Raw genomic sequence first — 26,950 nt, 5'->3', positions numbered from 1 at the left:
ACCACTGTTCTATATTATTGGTTGACCTCTGCACATAGATCTGTAAAAGTTTACCTTTTACCCTGGATTTTAGTTCACAATTCTGAGCATTTGGTACACTTTTTTTACAATCACTGCTGAGAATATGCCTCCGTACAGGGTGATAAGGTAACCCTATTAAGTGTATGTTTGTACATCTAGTATCATGGGTGGTGCAAGATATGACGTTGCAATGGGTGGTATAAACGTGTGTGTCAGTTTCAGCTGACTACTGCGTCTGACAAGGGCGCGGCCTCGCTGTCAATAACAATGAATGACCGCGTGAATATAGAGACAAAAGGAGGAGCTTCAAGGGATTAAGGCCATTTTATGAGTGGCAGCTGTTGCCAAGGGGAGGCGATTGGATGGCCTAGCCAAGAATGGAATAAGCCTATGAGTGTTAAGAGGCGAAGGCAGGGGAGGGGTCCTGTAGTGAGTGGCGGGGTGTCGGTACGGTCAGGAGTGAGGCGGACTCCTAGGGGGGAAGGCTTATAAATGACGGTCTCCTCGCTCACCGGCAAGAAAACGATGTTGAGCCCACTGGGAGGGGAAGCAGAATGAGGGTAGGGCGGGTCATATCCGTGAGTGGCAGGAAGCGATTCAGGGTGCTGACAGTAGGCGGGGTCTGTTTTGAGTGGCAGAAGGCGTGTTCTGCGCTGACAGGGGGCGGGGGCTTTCGCTGAGTGGCAGGGGGCGGGGTTGGCCGCGAGCTCGGACGGGTCACTCGGCGGCTGCGGCGCGAGCCTCGGCTCTGGCACGAGATGGCGGGGCTGCGCCTGCCGTGACCGGGACACGGAAAGGGGGCCCTAGGACCGGCGGAGGCTGACATCGGAGAGGGCAATGGCCCACGAGTCCGTGCCGGTGAGAGGCTGACACCAGTCAGAGAGGGAGAGGGAGGGAACCCACCGCAGACCTTGTCCCCAGTGAGCAAGAGGCAGGAAGCTGTCTATCTCCCTTATAGAGACGGAGCCTACCTCCAACCATCAGAGGTTGAACTGTTTTCCTAAAGCTTGAAACTCCATCCCCTGTGAATGAAAAGACACCTTCTCCCCACCGAGGATAGAAACGGTGGGAAGAACACTTTGGACAGATAACATACTTCCTGCAGAGAGAACGTAATTACCCCCAGATAGATAGACGCCGAAAAACTGACCCGCTCTACCCCTTCCCCCCCACCACCCGAAACGCTAGAGAGAGAAACTGCTCCCAGAGGGACAGCGAGAGGCGTAACATTCACTCCCTACATACAAACTGCCGTGCAGAGAGCCCCCGTCTTGTAGAGACTTGAACTGCTTCAGAGAGTACCCCAGAGAGAGGAAAAAAATGTCTTCCAGGGAAGAAAAGTACCCATTGCGACCTGAAAGTGCCCATCAGAGAAACTGCGTTCCTCAAAGGGAAAGAGAAGCAGCTTCCCAGTAAAAGGTCCCCCAGTGAAATCCTTCTCTTGCATAAATAGAGATCAAAGCTGCCAGCACCCTGACTTTGGCTGCAATTATACCCCTGGAGACAGTGCAGTGTCAGACCACAGAGGAGACTGGTTGCCATCCCACCATCCATTCCCTTAGTAGGATTACTCTGCGCAAACACTCCAACTCATTTCCCTTAGCGACTTCTTCTCTAGAATGAGATTTCTCTTTTCGAATGAGAGAAGTGAGGCACTGTCCCTCCCCGAGAGATGCGCTGAACCTGGAGAGAGTGAGACTTCTATCCTTTCTGCTCGTTTAGTAGTGGGATTCCTTGGATGGTTTTGGTCACGCCGTGCATTTAATGATGTTTATTGTTATGTTACAAACCATGATGTGTTGTGTAATGATTTTTCGAATGCGCCGTGAGGCTGTGCGATCGTTTGACTTCGCTTTATAGAAAAATATACTCAACTTGGAGAGCAGATATCGCCCTCGAGACACTCTTAAGGGAGAGAGATGGGCGCTACCCCCAACAGATCAAGACACTGCCCCAAAGAAAACGTGACTGTACACATCGAGGGAGAGCCCCTACCTTCTCCCAAAGATACACTGCCCCCTCCCCAGCCTGTCCCAACGCCGCCATGAAGGGGCAGTGCCTTCTCCCACCCCTTCGAGAGGGACTTCCTATCCACAGAGAAACTCCTTCCCTCAGATTTGAAATGCTACACCAGAGATGCAGTGTCTGTAGAACGACTGGCCCAATCCCCATCTTATGTCCTTGGTTAAATCACAAAGGCTGTACCCAAAGACAGAGGACTGCCGTGTTGTTGCGAGACAGTTTCTCACAGAGGGACTGTCATCAGAGAGGAGACTGTCTTTCCAAGAGAGATTGCTTGTACCACGAGGAAGGCTGCCCCCATTTGACAGACTGCCTCATAAATTGAAAACCCATCTGTATGATGGTGGCCACTGCTCCCAGAAGTATCCACATGATTCAGCACCCAGAATTATGCTGCTACCGTCACACAATTAGTTTTTTTTATACCATCCTTTGCTGAAAAACACCAGGGCCCCACCCGCTTCCGTTTGATACTCTTTGTTGACCGACACCGAGACAAATGAGGTGGATCTTCTCTTTCCCACACGCAACTGTACTCCCCACCCCCAAGGGCATCTCGCCTGCATGCAGACAACCACCTTTGTCCATCCAGGAAAAAATATCCCGTCCAGGGACCCCATTGCCATATGGTACCTACAGGCAACGCTGTCCCTTCAGGGACCCCATTAACTTACGTTAATCAGTGCACACCCTCTTCCAGTGCACAAAAGGTAGGACTTTAGTAGCCCCCCCTTCCTTCCTAAAACATCACTTTTAAAAACAAGCATTTGCAATTTAATGGGTCTCGCATTTGTTTGAGTTTGAGCTAATAGCGCTGTAAACTCCTAACTAGACTTTTCTTGCCACATAAATTGAAAATGAAAAGTAATACAATTTCACAAAGCGAGCCGATTCAAAGCGCCACGCCAAGAGCGTGACGGAGGCACACAAGGAAAAAGAAGTTCGCTCGCAGTCAAACGTATCGGCAAAAGTGCAATTAGCCATGTAACGGGGTCGATGTCCAAGGCGGTAACCAAACCTCCACAAGGAGGGACAAACGTAAATCATTTGCCAGTGATAACAAAGGATGTTTGAAGGGCAAGCCCATGAACGAGCTGTAGTGATGGGCATGAGGTGGGCGTGGCTAAAAGCCCAAATAGATAACAGTACATTGAAAAAAAAAAAGCAGCGTTTGCGCACTGCTATGCTCAACCTAATGATCGCCAATACTTCCTCTTTCTAGCAACATTCACACATCCTTATAGTTTTGGCAGTTAACACTTCTATACAGGTCAAGGTTGTTCAGGGCTGCATGTTTCAACTCACTTAGGCTGAAATCTTATTCTGTATCAACGCAAGTGCTGTGTCCGATGAAATAGGGTGGCGGCTTGTCTTTCATTAAAATCTGCACCAAGGGCTGCTTGCTTAATAAGTGATGGGTGTTGATTTCCTCACTTTTATTGCCTATTTAAATGTTATTGCTTGAAACTTTTCCATATTTCAGTTCAAACTTTGGTTTCGATGAGAGCAGGACTGATTACTAGCCCGCAAAGTCCACAGATAAGGTGGCTTGCTTGACAGTAATTTGATGGTGGTAGCTCTTGAATCTTGTCCTGCTCATTGCTACCCCTCAGAAGTCTACATCCAAGGTTTCTTCATTGATAAACAGTTGTCCATGACCTTGCTTGAATCTATCACAGTTTTACTTCAAGCTTTGCTTTGGATGTGCCAGAAACAAATTGCTATTGACGTGTGTCATCTTGGTTGACAAGGAATTGATGGTGGTATGTCTAGAATCTTTTTTTATTGTTTTAGTTCATGTATTGTTTTTGATAGGAGCCATGGCCTTTGGTGGTCTTTCAAAGTCCGCAGCTAAGGAGTTTGGTTGACAGCGGCTTAACAGTAGTATTGCTTGGATCTTTTTCCTGTTTCAGTTCACGCACGTCTGTTTTGATGGGGTCATTGCTACTGCTGTGAAGTTAACCGACTGTTTGCTTGGCCGTGAGTTGAAATCGTGTTCCTTTTTTAAGGAGGCTGTTTCTGAGGGCGAATCGGTATGTAGTACCACTGCACAGTTGAAACATTCAACAGTGAACTAAGCTGCTCATTATGCAGCGTACTGGGAGGGGACTGAACTACTGTGTGTGGGCCACATGTTCCTTATTAGCTGATTTCAGGTGAAAGCTACCCGTCTAGTAGGAGTTGGTGTCACGTAGACAAGGGAAGATATTTGAGTGATGTTCGCCCCAAGGAGTGTTTCTTTGTACTCCCTATTTTTCCGAGGAGGGTTATTGGGACTTATCAAAAGCTAGTGAAATTCTAGATACACTGACCAGTGGCTTTTTATGCCTTTTCTTACTGTTCCATCTTTGTCTAACACTTGTACGGCAATCCAACTCATGCCTTTCCTTTTTTGTTTATAAAAGTTTTTTTTTTTTTTTTTTTTATGCAGTCAAACATAAACCAGAAGAAGAAACTATCCTTTCCCCCGACTGATCAATTAATCAATTGGACTCAAGTGTAATTACTTCAGCTTTACATTTAATCATATGACTGTTATCAGTTCTAGGACCCAGTCCTCACCTATGGTACTCTCAGCTGCAAATTATCCCACAAAGGCTTCCTTATTGTATTACCTTTAGGCATCCTGTGGACAAATAAATTGGCTCTTATATTTTTGAGCACCAGTCCATGCTCCTCAACCATGTTAAATGTGTGGGGGCTGCCTCCAGTTTCCACTGTCTGGCGATGTCTCTCTTTACCAATGTACCCTGGCCAACCGGTGCCCATTGAACTCTTGGGCCCACAATCTTTTCCAATATTCACCACAAAGCAATCTTGGGTGTAAAGTCTGTGTGTTTAAAGTTCAACTTGTGTCTTTTCAAAACCTTGTCGTGCTCCACAACCAGGAATATTCAATTACTCCGACCACTCTTGTCAAGCTAGCCTATGTTCTTCATTTCATTGCTCTGCCACTTCAATATACAGTTTTTGTATCTCTTCATATTGGTTGTTAGTGCTTTCTGAGTAAGCTCAGTTTTGGTAAATAGAATGACTAAGTAAGAGGGGGATGGTCTACTCTTTTTAGGTGACACTGTTGCGTCAGGTTGACAAGGTGGGTCAACATTGTGCAGCTCAACCACTAAAGCAAATCTTCCCCTAATTTTATGTGGGCAGTGCACAGTGCAGGTCTTTGTTGAAGACATCATGTGAGATTCAAGGAGGTCTTCATAGAAAGACCCAATAGTAATTGCATGAGAATTACACTTCCCAGATGCCCACAAGAAAGTAACAAATTATTTCCTTGACTTTCAAGGTGCCGTTGAAAGCGCATGTTCTCTGCAACATCTCTCCACACTGCAATTAACGAGCTTGAGAAGCAGCTCAGTGGCTCTCTAAGGAGCACACCATCTTTTAGCAATGGGTCTGACAGATTCATGATCTCCAGATTGAGAGAGACTATTATTTACATTTCATGTTTAAGTTTTGCACATTAACACACAAGCTGTGAGAAAAGAACATAGGAATACTTAATAGTACACACGAGGAATAATTCCTGGGGCAGATTAGGGTACTTACACAAGTACCAACCAGGAGGTACCTACATCTAGATGTCACTTTTACAATTTTGTCTTCCATTCACAGGGACATCTCTAATATAGTTTAACTCTAAGAGGTTTGTTAGTATACAAGTTTAAATCTTAGCTTCTTCTGTCCTCTTTTTGAACTGGCAACATTCTTGACTTTAGACGTTGTTTACTGATATTGAAGTCCTATTGTATCCCTAAACATTTACCTATATTGTGGTTCCAGTGGTCGTGAGTTCTTCAAAAAGGTACACAGTCTAGGGATAATGACTGGAACTAACTGATGTAAGTAACAGGACTTATGGCAGTAGCTCAGTTGTGCCATTTGATCAACTTCTAAAGGACGAAAAAACTGGGTCCGTTCTTAAAAGAACCACATTTGTAACCTTAAGGCTTACGAATGTAGCAGCAGCAGTTCCTCCCTAACCAAGCAGTCCTGTCGACTCATGACACCTTCCTGTCAACATCAGTTTAATCTAACAGAGTTGAAAAACAACAAACGGTTCATAAAGCTCATCTTTCCCCCACTTGCCTGAAACTTGGCACTGACCGAAACCTGATCCCTTTGAAAGTTAAAAATAGCACGCTTTGGCAAACTTGATTTAAAAATGTAGACAGTTGTTACTTCTGGTTCGCAGATGTTTTCTGTGTTCACTATTGATCCCTCGGAATATCCCAGTGTAGTAGTCGCAAGTATTGCGTCTTTTGAAGGTCTTACCCGGCCTCGATTTTAGGCCCTGTTTATTGTAAAACATGCAGAATCTTTTAATGACCGCAGTTAGATCTCTGCCTCCAGCTTCACCGGATTTCTACTCATTATTTCTGTGGTTCTGTAATGGAGTGAGTTATCTACTAAAGCTAGTAAAGCAAGGTGCATGTATATTGTTTTATATACTATGCCAATCTATTGCCAGCCTCCCTTTCCCAGAGAAAAACAAAAGCACAGCTGTTTGAGCAACTTTCATACTGCTTGTTTTTTAAAAATGTATTTCGGCTCATTCTCTCGTGACAATGCTACTACCATCTATAATCAAACTTAAAACTAGGTAGACTGTTTGAACGTTCTAAGAGAAGTGTTGTTTTCAGAGCTCTTTCACCAAACGTTGTGCCTGTTTTGCAGCTACCTGTGACGTGTCTTCTTGGTGTTTTTGTTTTTAAAGTATTATTTTTAGGCATCTGAAAAAAGTAAATGTTTAAACTGTAAGTCTTTTCTTACCATCTTGTAACTTGCTACAATATGCACTCATTTTACAATGAACCAGAAAGCTCTGTTCCTTAATCTGATTAATTAATCCTCAAATACTGCATTCCACAATTGAGAATACATTCTTCAACTTCTCTGCAGCTTTATCCTATGTGGCACAAGCAGTCATTTTTTTAGAGCAGTAGAGCAGGCAAACGCGGGAGGGGCTAGGGGTGCGAGTTAATCACTTGAACTATAGAGGCCTTTGTAACTAATAGTTTAATACCTGTGCATTATTTTTGTCCTGTTTCCATTCTGTCTTTGGATATAGGTTTCTTTGACAAGCGTATGTCCGTAAGTGAAGAGATGAATTCTCATAAATATTGGACGCATGAGTTGCAACTAAGCTTTTCCAGAACATGAGTTATTAAGAATTTGGTAACTGAACAATTTAAAATGACACTAGTATTATCTTGTATTTACAGTAAGGAAGCTGTGGCGAATTTTTTCTCTTACAAAGGAGTGTTGACTAATGGGAGTGAGTTTGCTTATTCACCTGTACTTTTTGTTTGTGGTTCCCAGGTCACACCTGCCTGTGAGTGTAACGTCAGTTACATGAACCTTGTCATATGGGCGAATTATGCCAGACTTGAGATGAGCTTTTGTAATACCCAGGGACCTTGCAGTACAGAACATTGCACCATGTAATTAAATTAGGGCTGCTCTCCTATTTACGAATGGTAAATTGTAGGGCTGGGCGAAGTTGGAAATCCAGGATATATGCAATGAATTTACATGACTTTCAGTGGGACGTGCATGCGTGGTTGTCAGTCGCTCTGAAAGCCCAACTTGATTTTCCTATTCACTGGCTTGAAAAACCCAGGTTCAGAATATTGCTACAATTCTTTAGGAATCTATAGACTGTCTTGTTCAAGGTCGAATATCACCATTATCTGTGTGCTGATTGCGAACTAATCTACGCCGCTGTCATTCCCTGCCACCCATCTGGTCTATGTGTCAGGCACAGATTGACAAACCATATGTATTTTTGCTTGTGAATTTTTTTTAACGCCTACGGTTTTGGCATTTTGCATGCGAGACCTTAAATTTAAAATGTAATACATGAAACAGTCATAGTTTTGAAAAATTGATCGGATCAGAAACTGCACCTGAAAAAGGTGAGCTAAGTTTGACATACAAAATATGTCCTAGTTTTTCAAGGCATTTAGACTTCTCTATTTTTAAATAGATGTATTAACGGAAACTCATTCTGAAAATTGTCCTATGGTTTCTTTTACGAAATTTTACTCGATTCCAGCTGTCTAAAACATTGGACATGATGAAATCAAGTACCTCTTGGTTTATTGTGACTCATTATGTGCACCTATTGCATTTATTCACATTTTGTGCTTAATAAAGGAAGTTCTATCCACTTTCTTTCTCTAATAACAGCCACCTTCTAACTTAAACTATTCAGGGAGAGAATAGCTAAAAATCCAACTCTTCATCCTACTTTGTGAAACTTTTTTAGTATGTACATAGATTTAAAAAAATACCACTTCTGAATCCCAAGCAGAACTCTTTTCCGTTATTAGCCACCCACAGCACCTTATAGAACAGGAGTTGTATGACCAAACAGCCGATTTAAATTGCCTATGTAGGATCTTGCCATCTAAAAGGCACTTGTAGATATTTCTATGTACTGTCCTTTCCATATAAACTTTTCCCTCTGTGTTTTCAGCTTAGGTGGCCCTTATTTGAAACCTTTTTGAGTTTTATAAAGTGTCCTGGTTTTAAGTTTTACTTCTCGGAACAAACAAGTGCAAGAAAAACCGGTCACTAAGAAGGTGCTTGGTATTTTCTGAACTTGATAATTTTATTTTACCTAAATCCTAAATTGTCTCAATTCGCTATATCATGTGTATACACTTTACCTTAGATCGCCCTAGCATAGATCTTAACTGTACAAGTAAATGCACTATCTTCCTACATTTCATGATGTCAACATTGGTTGTGTGCTGTGTAAAGCAAGAGTCCAGTGGGCACAAAGAACCAGACAACCTGCACTATGGCAAAGGTGTCTAGGCTGGTAGACATGCCCTAATCCTATTAATTCTTCCATGGTTGAATTCCCCCATGGGCAGGGAAGAGACTTCACCTACCCACTTACTTTGAGGGTCAAAGGGTGGAGCGGCTGAGGACCTTGATGAGAAGAGCCCCTCCCCTTCCTATCCATGCGTGTTGGGAGAAGAAAGTGTGGGTTGCAGTTGATGCATTTTGTGTTTGCTCTGTGCAGCTGTGGAGGGACTCGTGCTTTTAGTTTGTTGCACTATTTTTCTGTTGCTGTCCTTATTAGGCTCCTTTGCAACTGCCCCATCCCCGTGTGCCCACAGTGGGCCATGATGGAGGCACTGAACTCAATTCCATTTTAACAAAAGAGACTGATTTTGTTTGGCACACTTAGGTAGGTCAGCTTTCATTTAAATGTCAGCCTTTTGGCCAGTTGTTTTGTTCCCCAGCAGGCTCTGAATCTGAGGTGGTTGGGAAAAATACTGTCTCTCCCAGGGAGCCAAATCCGCTTTCAGAGAAAATCCGTGTCTTGCTCTGCCTGTCTGAGGCTGCACGTGTTTACATGTAGCGTGAAACATTGAGGGCAGCCTGCACAGCTGGAAATAAGGCTGATTGGTTTTGTCAGTTTGAATCTGGAGTCCAGCAGCAGTAGTCAGATAGTGGCTGATGTGTTTCCAGTATATAACCTCTCTTGCAACAGGCATTTCGCATGCTCCTCAAAACCTCCTTTATTTCCTGATTTTCTCATGAATATGTAGAGGCAAAGGGCGTGGGTTAAGGTTTGCCGGAAATGAAAAGGTGATGACCCCCACCACCACCTCTGCCAGTGACATTGTTGGATCCAAGGTTGTGGCTTTCTGTCATGCCAGTTTGTCCCACTGCTGTGCGGCGTAGAGAGCATCCAGAGCCTTGATCAAGTGCAACAGGAAGTCCCATCGCAGCTTTGGAGAAGTGTGGTGTTTCTGTAACAGTTGTACTGTCTTGTCTTTGGTGACCATAAATTCTCTGCTAACCTCATTCTCCTCTCATCCTGTCTTCTTCCTGTTTCCTCCCCTGTGCTTTTTGTCTCTCTTCTTCCCTTCCTGCTGCCATTTACTTCCTTGCCTCCATCGGATGGATGGTCCGTCATTGCATTGTACCAACTTGTCCTCTAGATAGGATGGTGGCCGGACTGCTCGCTGCTCAGCTGATGGCAGGGCAGATCTGCGGACTGACTGGCATTGGGTGCTGCAGAGTGTACAAGGTATATCTGCTTCTTTCAAATCTCTTTTCAAAATTCATGACCAGTCATGAAACATAAAAAAAAAAATCCATCTTTGTGCTTGTGTCAGTTGTTGAAGGCCAGGGGGGTGTAGTTTTATGGGGACAATCTTTGAACCATGTGGGACACATTGTGATGACAAGCGCCAACTGGAACTGAGTCCTGTTTGTGCCAAGAGCACAACCCTGCTTATGTTTTTGGATCTGCCGGGAACTGAAAATCTATTTGTGTGTTGCATTAGTTGAATATTATGCGCAGCCTTTTACCGCGGCTGGACATTTGCTTTTTTGGCACCTGATGGTTCAGGGTCTGTTTTATTTTCGCAGATGGTTTGAGGGAGCTGGGTGCCTCCTGAAAGAATTACTTGCGTTGTTAACTCCTAATAGACCTGATGGGGGCATGAGTGCAAGGATAAGTTTGTTGAAGTCACCACAATGGTTCAGAGGGACCTTGCGGAGCACTCAGCTTTCCTCTTAGATTGTTTGCCTGTACCAATTAACAAACCTTTACACTGACCTGAGCTGCCATACAACAAGAGTCATTAGACCCTAATATCACAATTCTGGTTCGAGATGGTGGGACGAGCCATGGACATTTTGGTTATTCCGTCGGAATTGAAACCTTAAAAAAAAAAAAAAGTGTGTTATCCATGCATGTCTCTAGTGGCCCGATCTGTAGGTATTCCTCCATTTTTACAGAGGCCAAAGCTCGGAAAACATACCTATCTGCCCTTTGACCTGTCTGGTTTCACAACTCATCAGCTGTTTGCTTTCATGCAGTAAATTCAAGAACTGTGGCATACTCCTTATTTTTATTAATTCTATTTTGAAACCGCTTCTAACTACATTAGTCTGTCAAGACCAGAGCTGCTACTAATGCATGGTTTGGAACAGGTATCTATTAAGCATAGGTACAACATTTCTTTACACTGGTGTAAGAAAATTGGAGGAAACGGGTGACATTTCAGCACCTCCAGTAGACCTTCAGTAACGATGAAGGAGGGGAGAGAAATGGGGTGTGTCACAGGATTATGTTCCCCGGATTAGAGTGAGGGCATGCATAATGAAACTATTCAAGTAGATTATTGATTTGCAGTTATTTGAACCCCTTTTAACACAAGTGCTGAACACGGCAACATGGTGTTACATAAGAATCTCAGCAAGTCAAGGACCATAAAAAGGCTAGTCCTAGTGGTAACTGATGAGTTGTGAGTCACAGGCAGTACTAGACATACAGAATCGAACAAATATTAGTTATGCCTTGGTTTAGTGGATCTTCGTTTTTCTTTAGGGATCGACAAGCTGCAACATCCATGCTATAGATGTCTCTCTCTTCCAGTGGTGCTCAGTGATTGGTTTACAATAATGAGCTCCATCTTCAGAGCAGCTTGCCTTTTGGACTTTATGTCCCTCTATAGTTTTGCTAGCTCCCTTTTAGCCTGTGCTGCTGCAGTCGAATTTTGTTCTCTTCGCATATATTCCTTCTGCTTCTCATGTGCATCACAGGGCGTGGGGGGAGCCCTTCTGGAATACACCTTGAAGTGTGCTTCACATCTGTGTTCTCTCCTGCTTTCAGTTTTCAGAGGCTTCTGAACACTGAAAATAACTCTAGGTTTGCAAAAGCAGTGTTTGTGGCAGCTATTACACTGAGCACAATTATATCTACCCAAGTTTTGTCAGTGCTTAAAGGCATTTAAAACAGCTCTCTGCTATTTTACCTTTAGGTTCAATCGGTGCTCCTGGAGGCAGAATCCCACAGTATTGTTCCTTAGCAATGATACTATTAGGAGTTGCTGTCAATAAACCCAAGAATAAAAGGGCAGCAGTCTACATAAACTTACAAACAAGATATTCCTTGTCCCTTGGAAGAGTCGGGAGGACCATCTGCGGTGTATTTAAACCTGCATCAAACGGCTGGGATTCTGGATCTTGGTGCTTTGTGGTAAATTGCCCTAGATGAAGTGTAAATGATGGACTTTATGAAAATGAAAACTTTGTGTGGAAGAACTGAGCCTACTGCTTATGGCTATTCTTATCTAGTTTGTGACTAGGAGAGAGTTTCAGGTGTCTAGCCAGCCTAAAGTTTCCAAACAGTTTTTATAAGAAAAATACACACATACATACATACTGGGAGTGGCTTTCAGTCAGACCTCCTCACCTATTGTCTGTTCACTTGTCATTCACATTTTGATTTCGCCCACAACGGCACTGAACTTGACTGTCTTGCACTGGGAGTGGTGGTATTTTGCTTGAGAACAAGTGCACAGCTTTCCGAACAGGAGTGAGTGCTAGTACCTCCGTTTGTGTGTGTAGTACTGGGTTACTCCTTTTTATTTACATGTTGCCTTTTTTGTGTATGTTTACAAACAACACAAATTTGAATGTTTGCTAAGCCCAGACCCATTGGCTTTGCTAATGCTTGTTCTATTTTGTCATAGCGCGCAACATTTATTGCATTCATATGCATTGCACAGGCCATTATTACGAACTAATTGCCCACCACACTGAGCCTGCATAATGAGAATTAAAACAAAATAATGTCAAGATAATGCCATCTAAGATGTTCAGTGGTAGTATTGTCCCACAAGTCAAGATCTATGGAGTTTGGACCCCTTGTTTCATTCTGATAGATGGCATAAACTGTTTCAGCTCTTTGCGTTTTTTAGGCCAATGTGTTTCTTATCCTCTGATTTAAGATATGGTCCTTGAGAGTAGTTGCAATTCACTGAAGCACACACTCCTCAGCCATTGTTCTCTCGCCCAAAAAACGAATATGTGTTGCATGAAATCTTATGTCTTCGTGCATTCCATGCAAAGCATCACCCCCACATTTGCTACGTATTCACTCTCACCTTTTAGATGAGTGCACACGACAACATGTGCTCCTTTTTCTATAATTCAATGTGTGATACGTTGTTTATTCCAAACTTTGGATTTTGCTGTGGCACAAAGGCCTACAATTGTGCTTCTCAAAAAGTCCTCAGTACAGTGTATAGAACTTATTCACCATTTTAATACAAACGCCTGATTTTTGTGGCAAGGCACAGCCATAGGGTCAAACGGAGTTTTAAACATGGTTCTAAACATGCAAAGAGCTCCATACAAAGGGCAAGACCCCGCGCCTGGTTGCAAACTCCATAGAGCAGTCGATGAAGTAGCTCATTGAGATCTATGTGTAACCTGCCTTTCACGGTTTCAGTCCAACCAAGTGATTTTAATAGAACGTTTTGTGTAGAAGTATGAGACTCTGCCACGTAATATATGAAAGCCATTTTATGTTGAAACCTTGCTAGCTTTAGATTGGTGGGCTGGTTTTGTTTTTCTGTGTAGCTTCCTTCATTTTTAGATCAGGCTTATAGACCGCTTTAACTGTTTAACTGACCTCATAATCAAAAATATTTTAAAAATAATACTTGCATATATACATACAAAGAGAGCCTTTTTGTCTTCATCCATTGACCTCTTCAGCTGTCATTCATATTTTGCTTATGCCCGCCACTTTATACAGCATAGGGCTTTGGGTCATCCCACTCCAGCTATCTGCTCTCTCGCATTGTGAGTGATTTCATTTGCCTGATGACGTGCACATCCGCTTAAAAAGAAATGCGCTTCAGTGCCAGGGCTAGAGGGCCAATACTTTACATTGCCAATACTTCTTCTTTTTCTTTTTTTTTTTTCTTTTTTTTTTAACTTTTTTTTTATCCTTTTAAATATTTTTAACTCATACAAGTGTTTTTGTAGTCTATTCCTTAAGGTTACAGTAATTCAGAACTAATAGCACATTTTGCTTTTGTGCTCATAAGGCTTATATTTTCCTGTGCTGTGCATTAAAACTGAGAAGTGTTTCCATACCTGTTCTGAGTACACTTCCTGCTAGGAAGCACCCGCACTGCTCTACTCTTGCACCAGTATCTGACTTAATTGCAGGACACTCCCAAAACATATGAAAGTAGGTGACAGGGGAGGACTTGTATTTCAGACAGTTGGGACCTCTCGCTCTCCCCATCTACCAAAGCTGTATAGGGTTCTAGTAATATATATGAAAATATTAAATTGGATAAGTCGGAGTCAGGAGAATTAAGCTAAGAGGCCTCAGCCCATTCTTCATCATTGAGATGTCCCAGCTCAAGCGTCTCGATTAATCTGTCTACGACTAGTTTTGCCTCTATGGGGTTGTATTCAGGTACTGCTGCTAGCTTGTTGTCAGAATGTTCCAACGTTACAAGATAAAGTGGCTCTCCGTAGGGATGGATTTAACAAATGTTTCAGCTACATTAATCTCAACATCTTATTGTATGGGCCCTTTCACTCAGCCAACAAAGATAATATCAAGCAATGTAGCATACATCCTTTCACATCAAGGTAATCATACATGGAAGGTTCTGAAATATTTTTAAAAAGAATTTGTCAACACAGTATATTTGTTCAGAGAATAAAAACATTGTTAAGTCAAGATTCAAATACATTTTGTCTTTTTTGTATTCGACCAATAGATCCAACTATCATTTAACAAAAGTTCAGATACACGTTATCCTTGTTGGACAGTCTTTTAATATCAAAGTGCCCCCCATGTTAAATGTGTTATGTTGTGAAATATTGAGCCCTGAAGGAGAATAAGTATCCCTTTGGTGGTGCATTAATTTTCCTAAGATGTAAATCTTTGTGTGTTCTTGCAATTATAAGTTGTGCTCCTATAGGTAAATGTCAACAAATGTCACCTTATATTCAGACATGCAACAAGATCCTGTATCACTGAACGCAAAGCGAGTTCCCTGTCCAGCAGTGCACGGCAGGCATTGAAAAAAAAATCTTCAATAAGTATTTGCAGGGTGCCACTGAAAGATCCTGGTCTGTGCTATGTACCTGGGGTTTACTGCTGCTGTGGTGGACTCTCCATTACCCTTTTGAAGGTGCATTGCTTCCAAGTCATGCATTAGGTCATTAGAACATTACAGGAGTGCCTTAGCTGGAGATAGCAGAAAAATTTAGTTTTGTGGAGATGGAATTCAGCTGTCAATTCATTGAATGACTTAATATGATTGTAATGCAAGACATACCCAAGACTAAAGATTACTATTAGAGCCGGTTGATGAAACCTAGGCAGTCCCACCATGAGGGCTGTCTATAAACTGTGCCACAGCGGAGTTACTGCTGTAGGCTTGACCCGCCATTTGATTGTTTGAGGGCGTCTTGCCAACTTGATGGACATTCAGGAGACCGCTGGCACTGTGAATGTAACTTTTATTGCAAACATATGCTAGCAATTTGGGTGACAGCATATTTATCTTCTCGTGCATGTTTGTGGCAGATGCTGGTGATATATCTACACTAACCAACACAACAGCTTGCCAAGGCCAGAATTGCTAGCTTTTCCAATGCTTGTTTTTATTCTTTTTCACTTGGTGTACCTGCACTTGCTCCTCTCATCCTGTTGGGTTTGCACTGGATTTGTGTTTTTAGGGCTGCGTATCATTGCCCCATATTCATATCTGCTTGCAACCACTTCTTTGGTACACTTTTCACAGTTACAGACTAGACCTGGCTGAAATTCCCAAATTTCGTGTTAGATAAAATTCACCAAACTGCTCTTAATTTCGCAAACACAATGTTTTTTTTTTTTTAATGTTTATTTTTTTATCCTTGTAAAAATGCTCACGATATACCAGCAGAAGACTAGTTTGCCTAGATGTTTTTTGCTCGAACTAGCCTCCTAATGGTACCTCGAGAGATTTTTGAAGGGGGATGCAAAATTGGGTTAAAAAAAACAAAAAGTGAAGCTAGATACAAGCAAAACCACATTTTGCTACAAAAGCGAAGTTTCTCGAAATTCCCATGGAGTTTGACAAGGAGAAACTAATGATTTTGCGCACAACTTATGAATGGCCCATCGTGGCCTTTGGATGGTTTGTCATAGTTTGTCTCCTGGGCAGAACCACATTGGAAGACTATTAAGGAAGCAAAATATTTTACCTGTCCCTCGATTTTTTTTTTTGTCTGTCTGAAATTAGATTAAATTTTAATGCAATAGAAGACACAAATGTCCATGTCCACTACTTTCCAAGTGCATGTCTTTTTCTGTCCCTTGAATGTGTCACTGCTTGGCCTACGATGTGCGATCCTCCCGAAAAGAATACATTGTTTAACATGCAGATTGTGAAAGGGAACTTAATAAAGGATATTTGCAGCAGCTGGCGTAGAAGTGAAAATGGTGCAGAAGGCAGTTGTAGAGTCTGGCATGGTATCTTTATAATTGATGAGGCGTTCCAAAAAGCTAATTTGTTGGCAGACTTAAAGCGCTTTTATGTTCTACTACCTAGTTAAATAGACCTCTAGGATTGAATAGTTGTGGCCAGGTTCCTCATCTAGTCTCCATCTCTTTGCTTTCATACAGTAAATTTCGTGACTGTGGCCTCCTCAATAGCGTTATTAAATCTCTTATCACAGCTTCCAACTAGTATTTATTATTTTTCTATTACTAAACTCACCTAGCATTGTCCCGTGCAGACAACTACTTTCACACACCTAATCATCTTAATTCTCGGCAGGCGGCAGTTTATTGGTGACTCGCTAGCCGGGACCGTAGCTCGTTGCTTGTAGTCTGTCTTCCTGGGGGGCCAATTTTGTAGCATATGTCACGGCAGGCGAGAGTTATTTCCTCAGAGAATGGAGTAGTGTGTGGAAGCCATGTTTAGATGCGAGCCAGGATTCGTGCTTCCATAGCTGACTCAACAACTATTACCTTTAATTTTCGTGAACGTCCTTAGGGTTTCTTGTCCGGGCAGCAGAAAGCCCACCCCACCACCGCCCCTCACACGGTCTAGCACACGGCCTGCAGTCCGCGCCGCAGATTCTATAATTCATGCGCTGGGGCTGGTGAGTGCGCTCTTAAAAGCGCCGTCTGCATAACCAAGCCCAAAATGAATTAATTCTGCATAAACCATCTATTGCCGTTTGCGAGCACTCGTTTAATTAATCTCTGAAGCGTACAAATCACACGGCTGTATTTAAATGTCGGCTTTCAGGCGGGTGTCTCAGTAACGGGCTTGGGGATTACGTTAATAGGAGGTTCGGTGTTGCTTGGCACGCACTTCACTGCTGAGTAGGAAGTCTCGGTCCATCGTGCTGGCGCTCATTAATATCCGCACGCCGTATTGCCTAACCCGAAAACAATGTGGAGACCGTATACGCCCTGAGGGTGTTTACTATTCTATACTACCGGGGCGCCCTCCTGCTTCACGGATACCTTACTGGTTCACTGCCCCCCTCCTAGCGCACCGACCCTTACACCAAGGCGCTCGATATGTGCACGTTGCAAATAGAGCTGTAGTAGAATTATCACATATTCCTGCCTACCTAACACGGGCTCTCGCTTCTGCCACAGCCCCCTCTCCCCAACTCAGTGTCCACTTTACGCTGCTGCTCGCTGCACACAAGCCAGCACCCGTCAAAAGGATCCTCCCGTTTCGATATTACCAGAGCATGACTTGCAGCGACTTATTGTACAGTGAGGTGATCCCTTTATCTCACACTCCATTTCCTCACCACAGCGTACAACCCGACTGCCAGTGACCTGAGAACTGTCAGAGAGACTCTCCTGCAAGTGACATCAGGGCTCTCGAAGACACTGACTCCTTCCAGAGGACTACTCAAGTCCCCATTTTCTATTAGAAACGTAAGGACTGTCCAATATCATGACTCATTCGAGTGCTCCCTTTGACTTCAAGACTGCCCAAGGCACTGTCTCTCCAAGACCCTAAATCCTACCAGAGGGCTCTTCAAGACTGTTTACTATCTGCAACTTCAGGGCTGTCCAGGACTCTGTCTCCTCCTATAGACTTGTTCACAATTTTCAATATTCTGCCACTCGCCAGCAGCTTGAACTGTCCAGTGCCCGGTCTCCAGGCAGTGACTTCAGGAACCTCCAAGACCCGGACTCCCGCAAATAGATTGAAGACTGTTTAAGACCTTATTCCTGTCGGTGGTTCAGGGCTGACCAAGACCCTTTCTTCTCCCAGAGGCCTGTTCAGGAATGTCTGAGAATTTCGGACTCTCCAAGAACCTGCTTCATACTACAGATTTGTTCAGGGCTGTACCTCTTACTAGTGGCTTGAGGACAGTCCAAAGCCCTATCTTGCCAGCGGCTTCAGTGCAGTCCAAAATCCAGTGCTCAATTTGAGCCATTGGGTGCAGTTGGGCACCAGCACTTAATGTTTCATCTGCAATGTTTGATCCAAAGCAAGAGAGATAAAAACAGAAAAGCAAGAAAGGAGGAAGAGAAACATGAAAAAACAGTGAGAATGGTAGAAAGAGCAGGGATCAAAAAGAGTCTGCAATAGTGAAATAAAGAGGCAGGTAGTGTCTAATGGTGAATTGAAGACAGCGGTGGAGGAACCAAGAATATGCAGCTTTGTTTTTTTGGCAACCCGGCCTTCGATAGTGCCATGTGTGTGCTTCTGATCAAAACATTGGGCCCTGGCACTCATCCTTTTACAAATTAAGCATTGCTAAGACCTGTCTCCTCCCAGAAGTCTGTTCTGGACCCTTCAGCATTGTTTTACAACTCACCTAGTTTTTGTCTCTTCCAAGTAACATGTCCAGAACTGCCCAAAGCTTTAATCTACCAGCGACTTCTGCAGTCTCCAGGAACCCTGTCCCTTGCCAGAGACTTGTCAGGACTGGCTCCCAGCCACAGGAGAGTTACTGCTGTAGGCTTGCCCTGCCATTTGATGTGTTCGAGGACATCTTGCCAACTTGCGTATGGGCATTCAGGAGACTGCTGGCACTGTAAATGTAACTTTTTTTTTTATTGCAAACCTATGCCTAGCAATTTGGGAGATAGCATATTTATCTTTTTTATGTTTGTGGCAGATGCTGGTGATATGTTGTTCACAAGTGTCCAACATACGGCCCCCTGCCAGTGCTCCCAGGACCGAGAGTCTGTGTTCTCTCATAGATGGGTTCAAGACTACCCTAAACAATGTCTCCTCCTGCAGATGTGTTCCCAGCTTCAAGGCCTTAACTCCTGCCAGTGACTTCAAGTCTGTCCTAGAACCTGCCTCCCAGGGGGTTGATGTGGACTGTCCTAGTCTCTGTCTCCTCCAAGCTTAGATTCCTCGGGGCAGCACATTTTGAGATATCCACATTTGAGCTGCACTGACTCTGGACTATGGAAGCATACGGAGTCAGTGTGTCCAAATGAAGGAAAATGGTATTATAGATGACGCAGCAGAGAGAGACCAGGAATGAAATAAAGAGGTGGTCAATTCTTGGTTCATAGTAGTCCGATTTATCGCAGCACCACTACATTTGGTGTACTAATTGAGAGGGTTCACATGGACCCCTGACACCTGGAAGACAAAGATGGCCAAGGGTGAAATAGGCTGCGGTGGCGGGCCCCTTGCACTTGTCCAAGAACAGACCCCTGTCTCCTCCCTCAGAGTTTGAGGACTGCTGATGACCCTGTCACCTGCCATTGACTTTATCATGTTTTCCCATAACCCTGCTTTGTCCTGGTGACGTGAGGAATGTATAAGAACCTTTCTCTTGACCACAGATTATCCCTTCTTAAGACACGTTAACTGTAGCTAGAGCTGCTACATAAAGAAGGGCCTGTCTGATATTAATACTATGAAGTATTAAAAATGTAATGCATATAATGCTTGAATTAATCTCAGCCACTGCTAATTACTCCGGCCGCATCCCAGTCCATTGTTTTTTTGTACACCATGCCACCTTAGTTTGGGCCCAGCCTCATTTAAATCGGTCTTGGCTGTGTTCCAGTGGTAACTGCCCAGCCCGATTTGCCAGGCTGGGTCCTACCCGAACCGGAATACAAGCAACCTTGGACTTTTGCCGTGATTAGGGCTTATCAGTCTGTCATAGCTTGGTTCCAGTGACAAAGTGTGCAAGCGACCCACATCTGGGCATACCCGTCCCACTTAGGACGACACCCTGAGGTATACAAAAAGGCATGGATGGAGTGCTTGAATTAATATAATCCACTGGTAATCACTAGAAGTTCGCATCCCAGTCTATTGTTATTTTGCACACCATGCCGTGTGAGTTTGGACCAAGCCATATGCAAATCAAACACTCTCCTTTTAGAACCATACGCCTACGTCCTGGAGGTACTGTTTTCTTTTTTTGGATTCACATAGCATTTTAAGTCAACATTCATCTTATCTTTTCACTCTTTCACAACAGAGATTTATTTATGTGTCTAGGACCATCATTGGATGGCTCTCCTGTCACATGTTAAACTCTTTAGAAATTGACGTTCTACGTTTTCCTTCTTCTTCCCTCCTCACTATCTGACCAAATCTACACTCCCTGATACTCTGCATGCACCTCCTTGGCCAGAAACCTTGGTGCCGTCTTCCATTCATGCATGAAAATGGAATCTTACTTAACAAACAGAAAATAACCGTGAGATAACGGCTATTGAACATGGGCGAGATACACCCTCACAATCACTTCAGCACAACAAATTAGCCCATTTGTACTCATCACAACTGGTCTACAGCAGTAGTTTCGTGGTGGGCCTACCACGTACCTCTTTTTGCCGCTCAACAAGATCATAAGCTTTGCAACCAGTACTTTGTTCAGCCAACTACGACATACTCCCACCTCATTATATGAAGACCAAGTTGGTTGACTGTCTGACAAAAACACAACTTTATACGCTTGTCACAGCAATGAATGGCATGGCCCTGTACTGTCTCTCTGATAGCCTACCTCGACACAACCTTCTAGGAAACCCCAAACATACACTGCCCCGCTTCCTAGTTCTGTTTCTTCAAATTCACGAGCCTGCTCCACTGGAACTCCCTACTACAGATCATTCACACATCCCGTTCTCTGATAGTGTTCCAAACCGCACTGAAAAGTTGCATTCTGCAACTCTAGAATGCAAGTGAATTCGACAACACTCTGATGTTGATGTACTATGTCTGTATAACAAATTCATAGTAGATGTGTGTTGGGTCCTTGCTACAAAAAATTATCCTATCCTGTGACTTATTTTTTTAAGCTGTAATCATGCCTGCTTTCTTCTGAAATAAGAAAGAAACAGCAATCCAAGTAAAACTTAACAAGCATTTGCAATTCAACGGGTCTCGTATTTGCTCATGTTAGAGCTGATAGTGTTGTAAACTCCTAACCCGACTTTTCACCTTTTGGGCAAAAGTGCATTTATATACTTCACCCGAAAAAGTGCAATTAACTATGTAAAGCGCTCGACTTCTGCCAAGTGAGATCGCGCTTGTAAATTAGAGAAAAAGAAGTCCACGAGCCCGATGGAAAACAGCGAGCCTCGCATGTTTTCTGTACTTGGTCGCTGCGCTCGAGGAGGGCTAGCCACCAGAAAAGGCATGACATATGCGTGCTTTCGACTAATGAAAGCAAGCAGATTTTAATAGGCAAGCCCACTAACCAATGAAACACACTGACGTGACGTTGACAGGGCTCCGAGCCCTTTTCTGAATACTAAAGAGTCTCGCTGCGATACGCATGTGCATGCATCGCAGGCTCGACCCTAAAAAGAACTTTAGGTAGCAGTCCTTTGTCAAAACTGGCAGGCTACAGACAGCCATCACTAAAATTATGTATATGCTGAATTCTCTCTAATTAAAATCCGCACCATGAAATATGGATAATGGACACCCAAATATGAGGCATGTAGTTCCCCTACAATAAATAATTGGAGCAGGAGTTTGCCTATTGAGACTGATTTTCGAGGGACCACACTATTTCTCAACAAACCTTTATCCAGGGCAGGACAGAGAAAAACGTAAAAGGGCAAATAAAAAAAATAAAAAAGAGAATGATGGGAAAACATTGATAGAGGGAGAAGGCAGGTTGAAATAAAGCCTGCAAGAGTGAGATAAGGAAGAAGGGAGTGTATGGTGGTGGAAGAATGAGGCATGAGAGGGAACCAAGGCTGCAGCCTTGATATTTAGTACCCTGACATTCAATAGCGCTAGAAGTGGCTTGTGAACAACATTTTAGACCATGGCAGTTGTATGTTTTTTAACATGTTAAGCACCATTCTTGGTACGTGTTTTTTCAAGATGTGATTGTAGAAAGGAAGCTTAGAAAAAGAAAACCACACCTAATTTAGGCCTCTCAACGGTTTTCAATAGGTGTTCTGTGACACTGGAATCTCTCACCTTTATGATATCAGAATGAGGCCAAAGGCGTTTAAATGTATAATCTAATTACTCATTGGCCATGGTTAAGCTGTAATATTGCTTATTTTTTCAGTCGTTTTTCCTGCTCCTCTCTTGTGGACTGAGCCGTGCTCGGTTTAATCTTTTATCCGACCTGATTGGCCGCGCTAGTACTTTCTTATTGATTCTCTTTCAAGTCATATTCAGATGACAAACACATTGTCTTGCACTTGGAAAGAAAAATTCAGTCATTCAAAACCTTTCAGGACTGTGCTTCATCTGTTTCATGTCTCCTTTAACACTTTTCTGGCTCCTTTATTGTTGGTTCACAGAGATCTTGGCAATAGTGGCATCATTCTACACCTCATTATATCTCAGGCCTCCAATGTACTTGATCTACTGCCTGCCACTTGTGCATAGTGTTGTAGCTTTACTCTTGCTGGGACTTCCCTTTCAGGCATCCATCTCAGTCAATCTTGCCACATGTGCAATGTTCAAATGTCTCAGTATGTACCACAGAGCCTCAAATGGTGAAACCCTAGTTGTCTTTTAAGAGCCTTATCTTTTACGTTCTTCAAATCTGTCACTCGTCCACAGCTACCTAAAAGGTGGTGCACTGCCAGTGCGCCCCCTGATGGCAGCCTTCTGGAGAGGGTAAAAAGGATCCTATGGACCCCCGCAGACATCCCCTTGCAGGCGGGCGCAGTAACTCACTGAACCCGCCCGCAAGGGGATCTCTAATTTCCCCCTTAAAAGTGCAGGCGGGATGCTGCCTGTACAGTGAAACACGGAGCGAATTAAATCAGCTGCTCCGTTTTTCTCTTGAATGCGCTGCCCTGGGGGGCAGTGAGAGTTTGAGGCTGCTCTGGGCGCAGTGCATTCAATATAATACAGCGCCTTCTTGTTTGTGCCAGGTTCACCTTTCGAAAGGTGCACCTGAACCAAACAAGACAAATGCGCTGCATTCTTTCATACGGCCCCAGGACTCCTCAGCTAGTATTTGCATGCTGTATGAATATGAAAAAAAAAAAATTAGATTAACTGTATTAGTGTAATTGAGACTGGTATGGGAGGGAATCCTCTTTATTATTGCTTTCTGAAGGAGTATAAAGCACTCGATTATGGTGAAAGAGAGAGTAACAAACCTCTGTGCATCCCACATTTTAGAACCAGAATCTTAATTTTAGATTATCAAGCTTCCAATAGCCACCTAGCTTTAATGGACATGAGGTGGGGTGGTTTTTTAATGTAGTAACATCAATTGGTTCTAAACGTCATGACCTTAACCACACCATTTGATATTGGTCTCTAGCTAAAATATTGATCTTCCCATAATAATGGCAGATGGTGAACCGTACTGGAGTCTTGAGCTAAAACACTTTTTCAGAGTGGGGTGCTGGCCTGTGGCATCTATTCACTATTTTGCGAATTTGAGAAAACACCTTGATAAGGGGATTGCTTAGAGGTAGCACCTTGACATTGATAAGCATCTTGTAGAGTGGTGTAGAGATCCCTTGATTTTAGATTGTAGGGCAGGCGAAGGGACCTAGAAAGTCTTAAATAAAGTAATAGTGGGGAATGAGTGCCCAAACCTACCTCAGTGAGCATTTTGGAGAGTGGTATGGAGTGGTATGGAGACTTGTTTATGTGATGATTGTGAAGAGGATAACCTCGGATCTCTCAAGTGGAGTACTACCCTTGTTCATAAATGTACATTTTTTCTTCTGACAATTAATATATATATAATTGATATATAAAATGTGATTATTTTTTTAAGTGTGTTAGCACTGGCAGCGTCATAGCTGTTATTATGTGTTTTTTGTAAAAAATATTTTAGCCATGCTACACAGTAGCAGTACTGCTGGACAGTCTAGCTACAAATCCTTTCCAAAGTCAATACTCTCATAGTCAAGACCTAGTGACTTTGCCAATGTTTTAGAAGGGGAGTATGGATTGTTGAAGTCCACCTGTATCCCCCAATGAACGGATGTGCCTATTATAATCAAGGATTGGCTCCCTTTTGTTCACAGGACTAAGAGAGGAAGAGCCCATCCACTTGCTGCTGCAAAACGCTCTGCTTGGTGCCTTTGTTGTACTGTATTCTGCATTTGCTTTGCTGAAGACCAAGCTAGCCAGTAGGAGATGTCTTGGTCTAATCAACCTATCAATGAAAGATGGAGGAAAAATATATTTCCAAAGTGGGTGTTATTGTTATTAAACTATTCCACTTCTAAACATCCAAGTCCAACTTAGGCCTCCCAAAACCTCAGCTTCCATGTTTGGGAGACCAAAATTGGTTGCGACGTATGTGAGAAAATATTAACTCTGCCAAAGCTGTACAATAATGTTTTTGGTTGTAGATTTTGATTGAGCTGTTGTGTGCAGTTGTTGGAAGTCTTGAGCTCTTAAGTTTGGTTGTGCAGTTCTACCTTTGCTCAGACCTAGTAAAAGGCCCATCAGTACTGGCCGCTTTGGGGAAATCACAAAAAGCTATTTCCTGTACTGTGAAGTAGAGCTGCTGGGTGTCAGCAGCGCTAAAAGATTCCCCCGTGTTGGTAACTGCTTCCCCTTCATTTAAATGGGTTGATGCGCTTCTCCCTACGCTTCTGAGAAGCCCGTTTATCTAAGATGCACAATTCAAGGGGTGCAAAATCCCGTGAATGATAACGGACTTTCACCTTAGCTTAGGGCGTTGGTCTTCAAACTTTTTATTGCTGCCCCACCCAGTGAAAAAAAGAAATATTAACACCCCCCCTCCCTCCTATTTTTTTTTTTATTTTTTTTTATTTTTTACAACTATTCTATTAAATTGGCAATGCTTAAATGTGTCTTGAGTTATTTAAGCATTGCAGTTAAGTTATGTTACTGTTTTTAAAAACGGAATCAAATACACAATGCAAAACATACCATTTAGGTCAGGAAGGCCTTACTAATGTGTAAAGGTCGTCACAGTGTGAATATTAGAGGTCAGGGTGGGCGTTTTGAGGAGTATTTGGAGTCCCTTCCCTTTTGACACATACTCCCAGCTTGGATATAAATGCAAAACATGTTAGTGACGGCCCACTACAGAGCGGTTTACTGCTGCTCATTTTGTTCAGCTTAAAACAAAGCCCTGTTATCAGCATAATGCTTCTTTTTTCAGAGCCTGGTGCCCCAGTTGCATGTAGATCTGGAACCTGGTTACGAAATTGGTCATGCGACTTGCATGGATCATCTGTAGGTGCAGTGACTGAGGTCAACTTGGTTGGACTGAGGTCTTCCATAGATGGGGTGCAGGTGGCCAGCAGTGCTTGTCTCGGAATGGGTTAGGCTACTGCTTTGACCCAGAGTTGCAAATTACGAGTGCTGTATTGGCAGCATACCAATTTGGGGAACTGTAGAATGGCACAGTGTTTAATTTAAGCTGGTGGTCACTCACGGTGTCACCACCACTCATTTTTGGGGACAGGCACTTATTTTGTACTCATGAGGTATTTATGAAGAGAAAAAGAGAGAAAAATACAAATCTGTAAGCCTGCGAAAGAGAAATGCAGAAAAACCATCACAAACGGAGAAAGCAGGAACCTGCAAGAGTAAGGTGAAGGGAGTATCAGGTAGTGGATTAAAGATACATGAGGTGGATAGAAGACTGACAGCCTTGTTATTCAGTGCACTGACATTTATCAACGCCGGCTGCGGGCTTCTAAGCAGAACTTCTGGCACTGACACTCTTTCTTTCACAAATTAAGCACTGCAGGGCTCTCTCCCGTGTCATAAGAGTGGATCCTTCTGTCTCACATGGTTAACATTCTGCAGCTGTATTTGCAACTCCCGTGGAGTACATGGGAGGAAGGTAGCACTGTGAAGCATGTGCGTTCTCCTGTGTGCTAAAGGCTGCATGTATGTGTACCTCTGAGAGTACATAACATGGATGGCCTAGAAAAGTCTATGATGGTGGTGTGGATTGCAGACCAAGATGGGAGGCATGGTTTGCTGACATTACTGGGGCTGTGAGGAGAGCTACACTGGGAAGGGAGAAGATGCCCTGTGTGCATCAGAGGCAAATTATGATTCTGTAAGAGTGCTGGGTAGGGAGGCCAGATCACAGTAATTATGGTAGATAGTGGGAGTAACGAGGTACACACGACAGGAACCAAGAATCATAAAAGAAGAGGGGTTTAACTCTTTCAACCTTTGAGAGGCATATGTTGCTTGAGGTTGACACACAGGTGTAAACTGTTCTGCATCCATGACCCAGGTTCTGGGTCCACCAGCTCTGGTGCCATTCCTCCTGGGGCAGACCAGCCCCTGGACAAAGAACAGATCAGAGGAGTAGGCACTTCAAAAAGCCTGACACCTAAAACACGAATTTCAAAGGGCTGGGCACGAAATCACATTTGTGTTTGGAGAAACGGTATAAAAGTGGAAGCTGAAAACCCACTTGTTGTTTAGAGCTGTGACAAGATCACCATGACTTGAGCTACTGCAACTAAGACCAGGGATCGAGGTCTACCTGTCTTACTGATGGGCAGGGGGGACACTGCCCCAGATTCAAACAACATTTGCTCTGAGCCTGGAGCAGCAGGCTGCCAAAACCAGTGTAGACTGTGAGAAGGAGAAGACACTGAAGGGAGCGAGGCCCATCGAGAAACCGGAGATGAGGATCTCGTGTAGATGTGAGG

At 43.4% G+C, this 26,950-nt stretch overlaps 1 protein-coding gene across 1 annotated transcript in view; it reads left to right on the top strand.

The window, feature by feature from the left end:
* Positions 1–715: 715 nt before the first annotated feature.
* PKN1 (protein kinase N1) overlaps positions 716–26,950 on the top strand; it is a 461,693-nt gene continuing 435,458 nt past the window's right edge. Inside the window, exon 1 of the mRNA XM_069231709.1 lies at positions 716–879. Within this exon, the coding sequence (XP_069087810.1) occupies positions 859–879 (21 nt within the window). The 5' untranslated portion in view covers positions 716–858. The remainder of the gene's footprint in view (positions 880–26,950) is intronic.

This window comes from Pleurodeles waltl, chromosome 4_2 (genome assembly GCF_031143425.1).
Source record: "Pleurodeles waltl isolate 20211129_DDA chromosome 4_2, aPleWal1.hap1.20221129, whole genome shotgun sequence".
Taxonomy (NCBI): domain Eukaryota; kingdom Metazoa; phylum Chordata; class Amphibia; order Caudata; family Salamandridae; genus Pleurodeles; species Pleurodeles waltl.
This window is presented reverse-complemented; position numbering and strand designations above follow the sequence as displayed.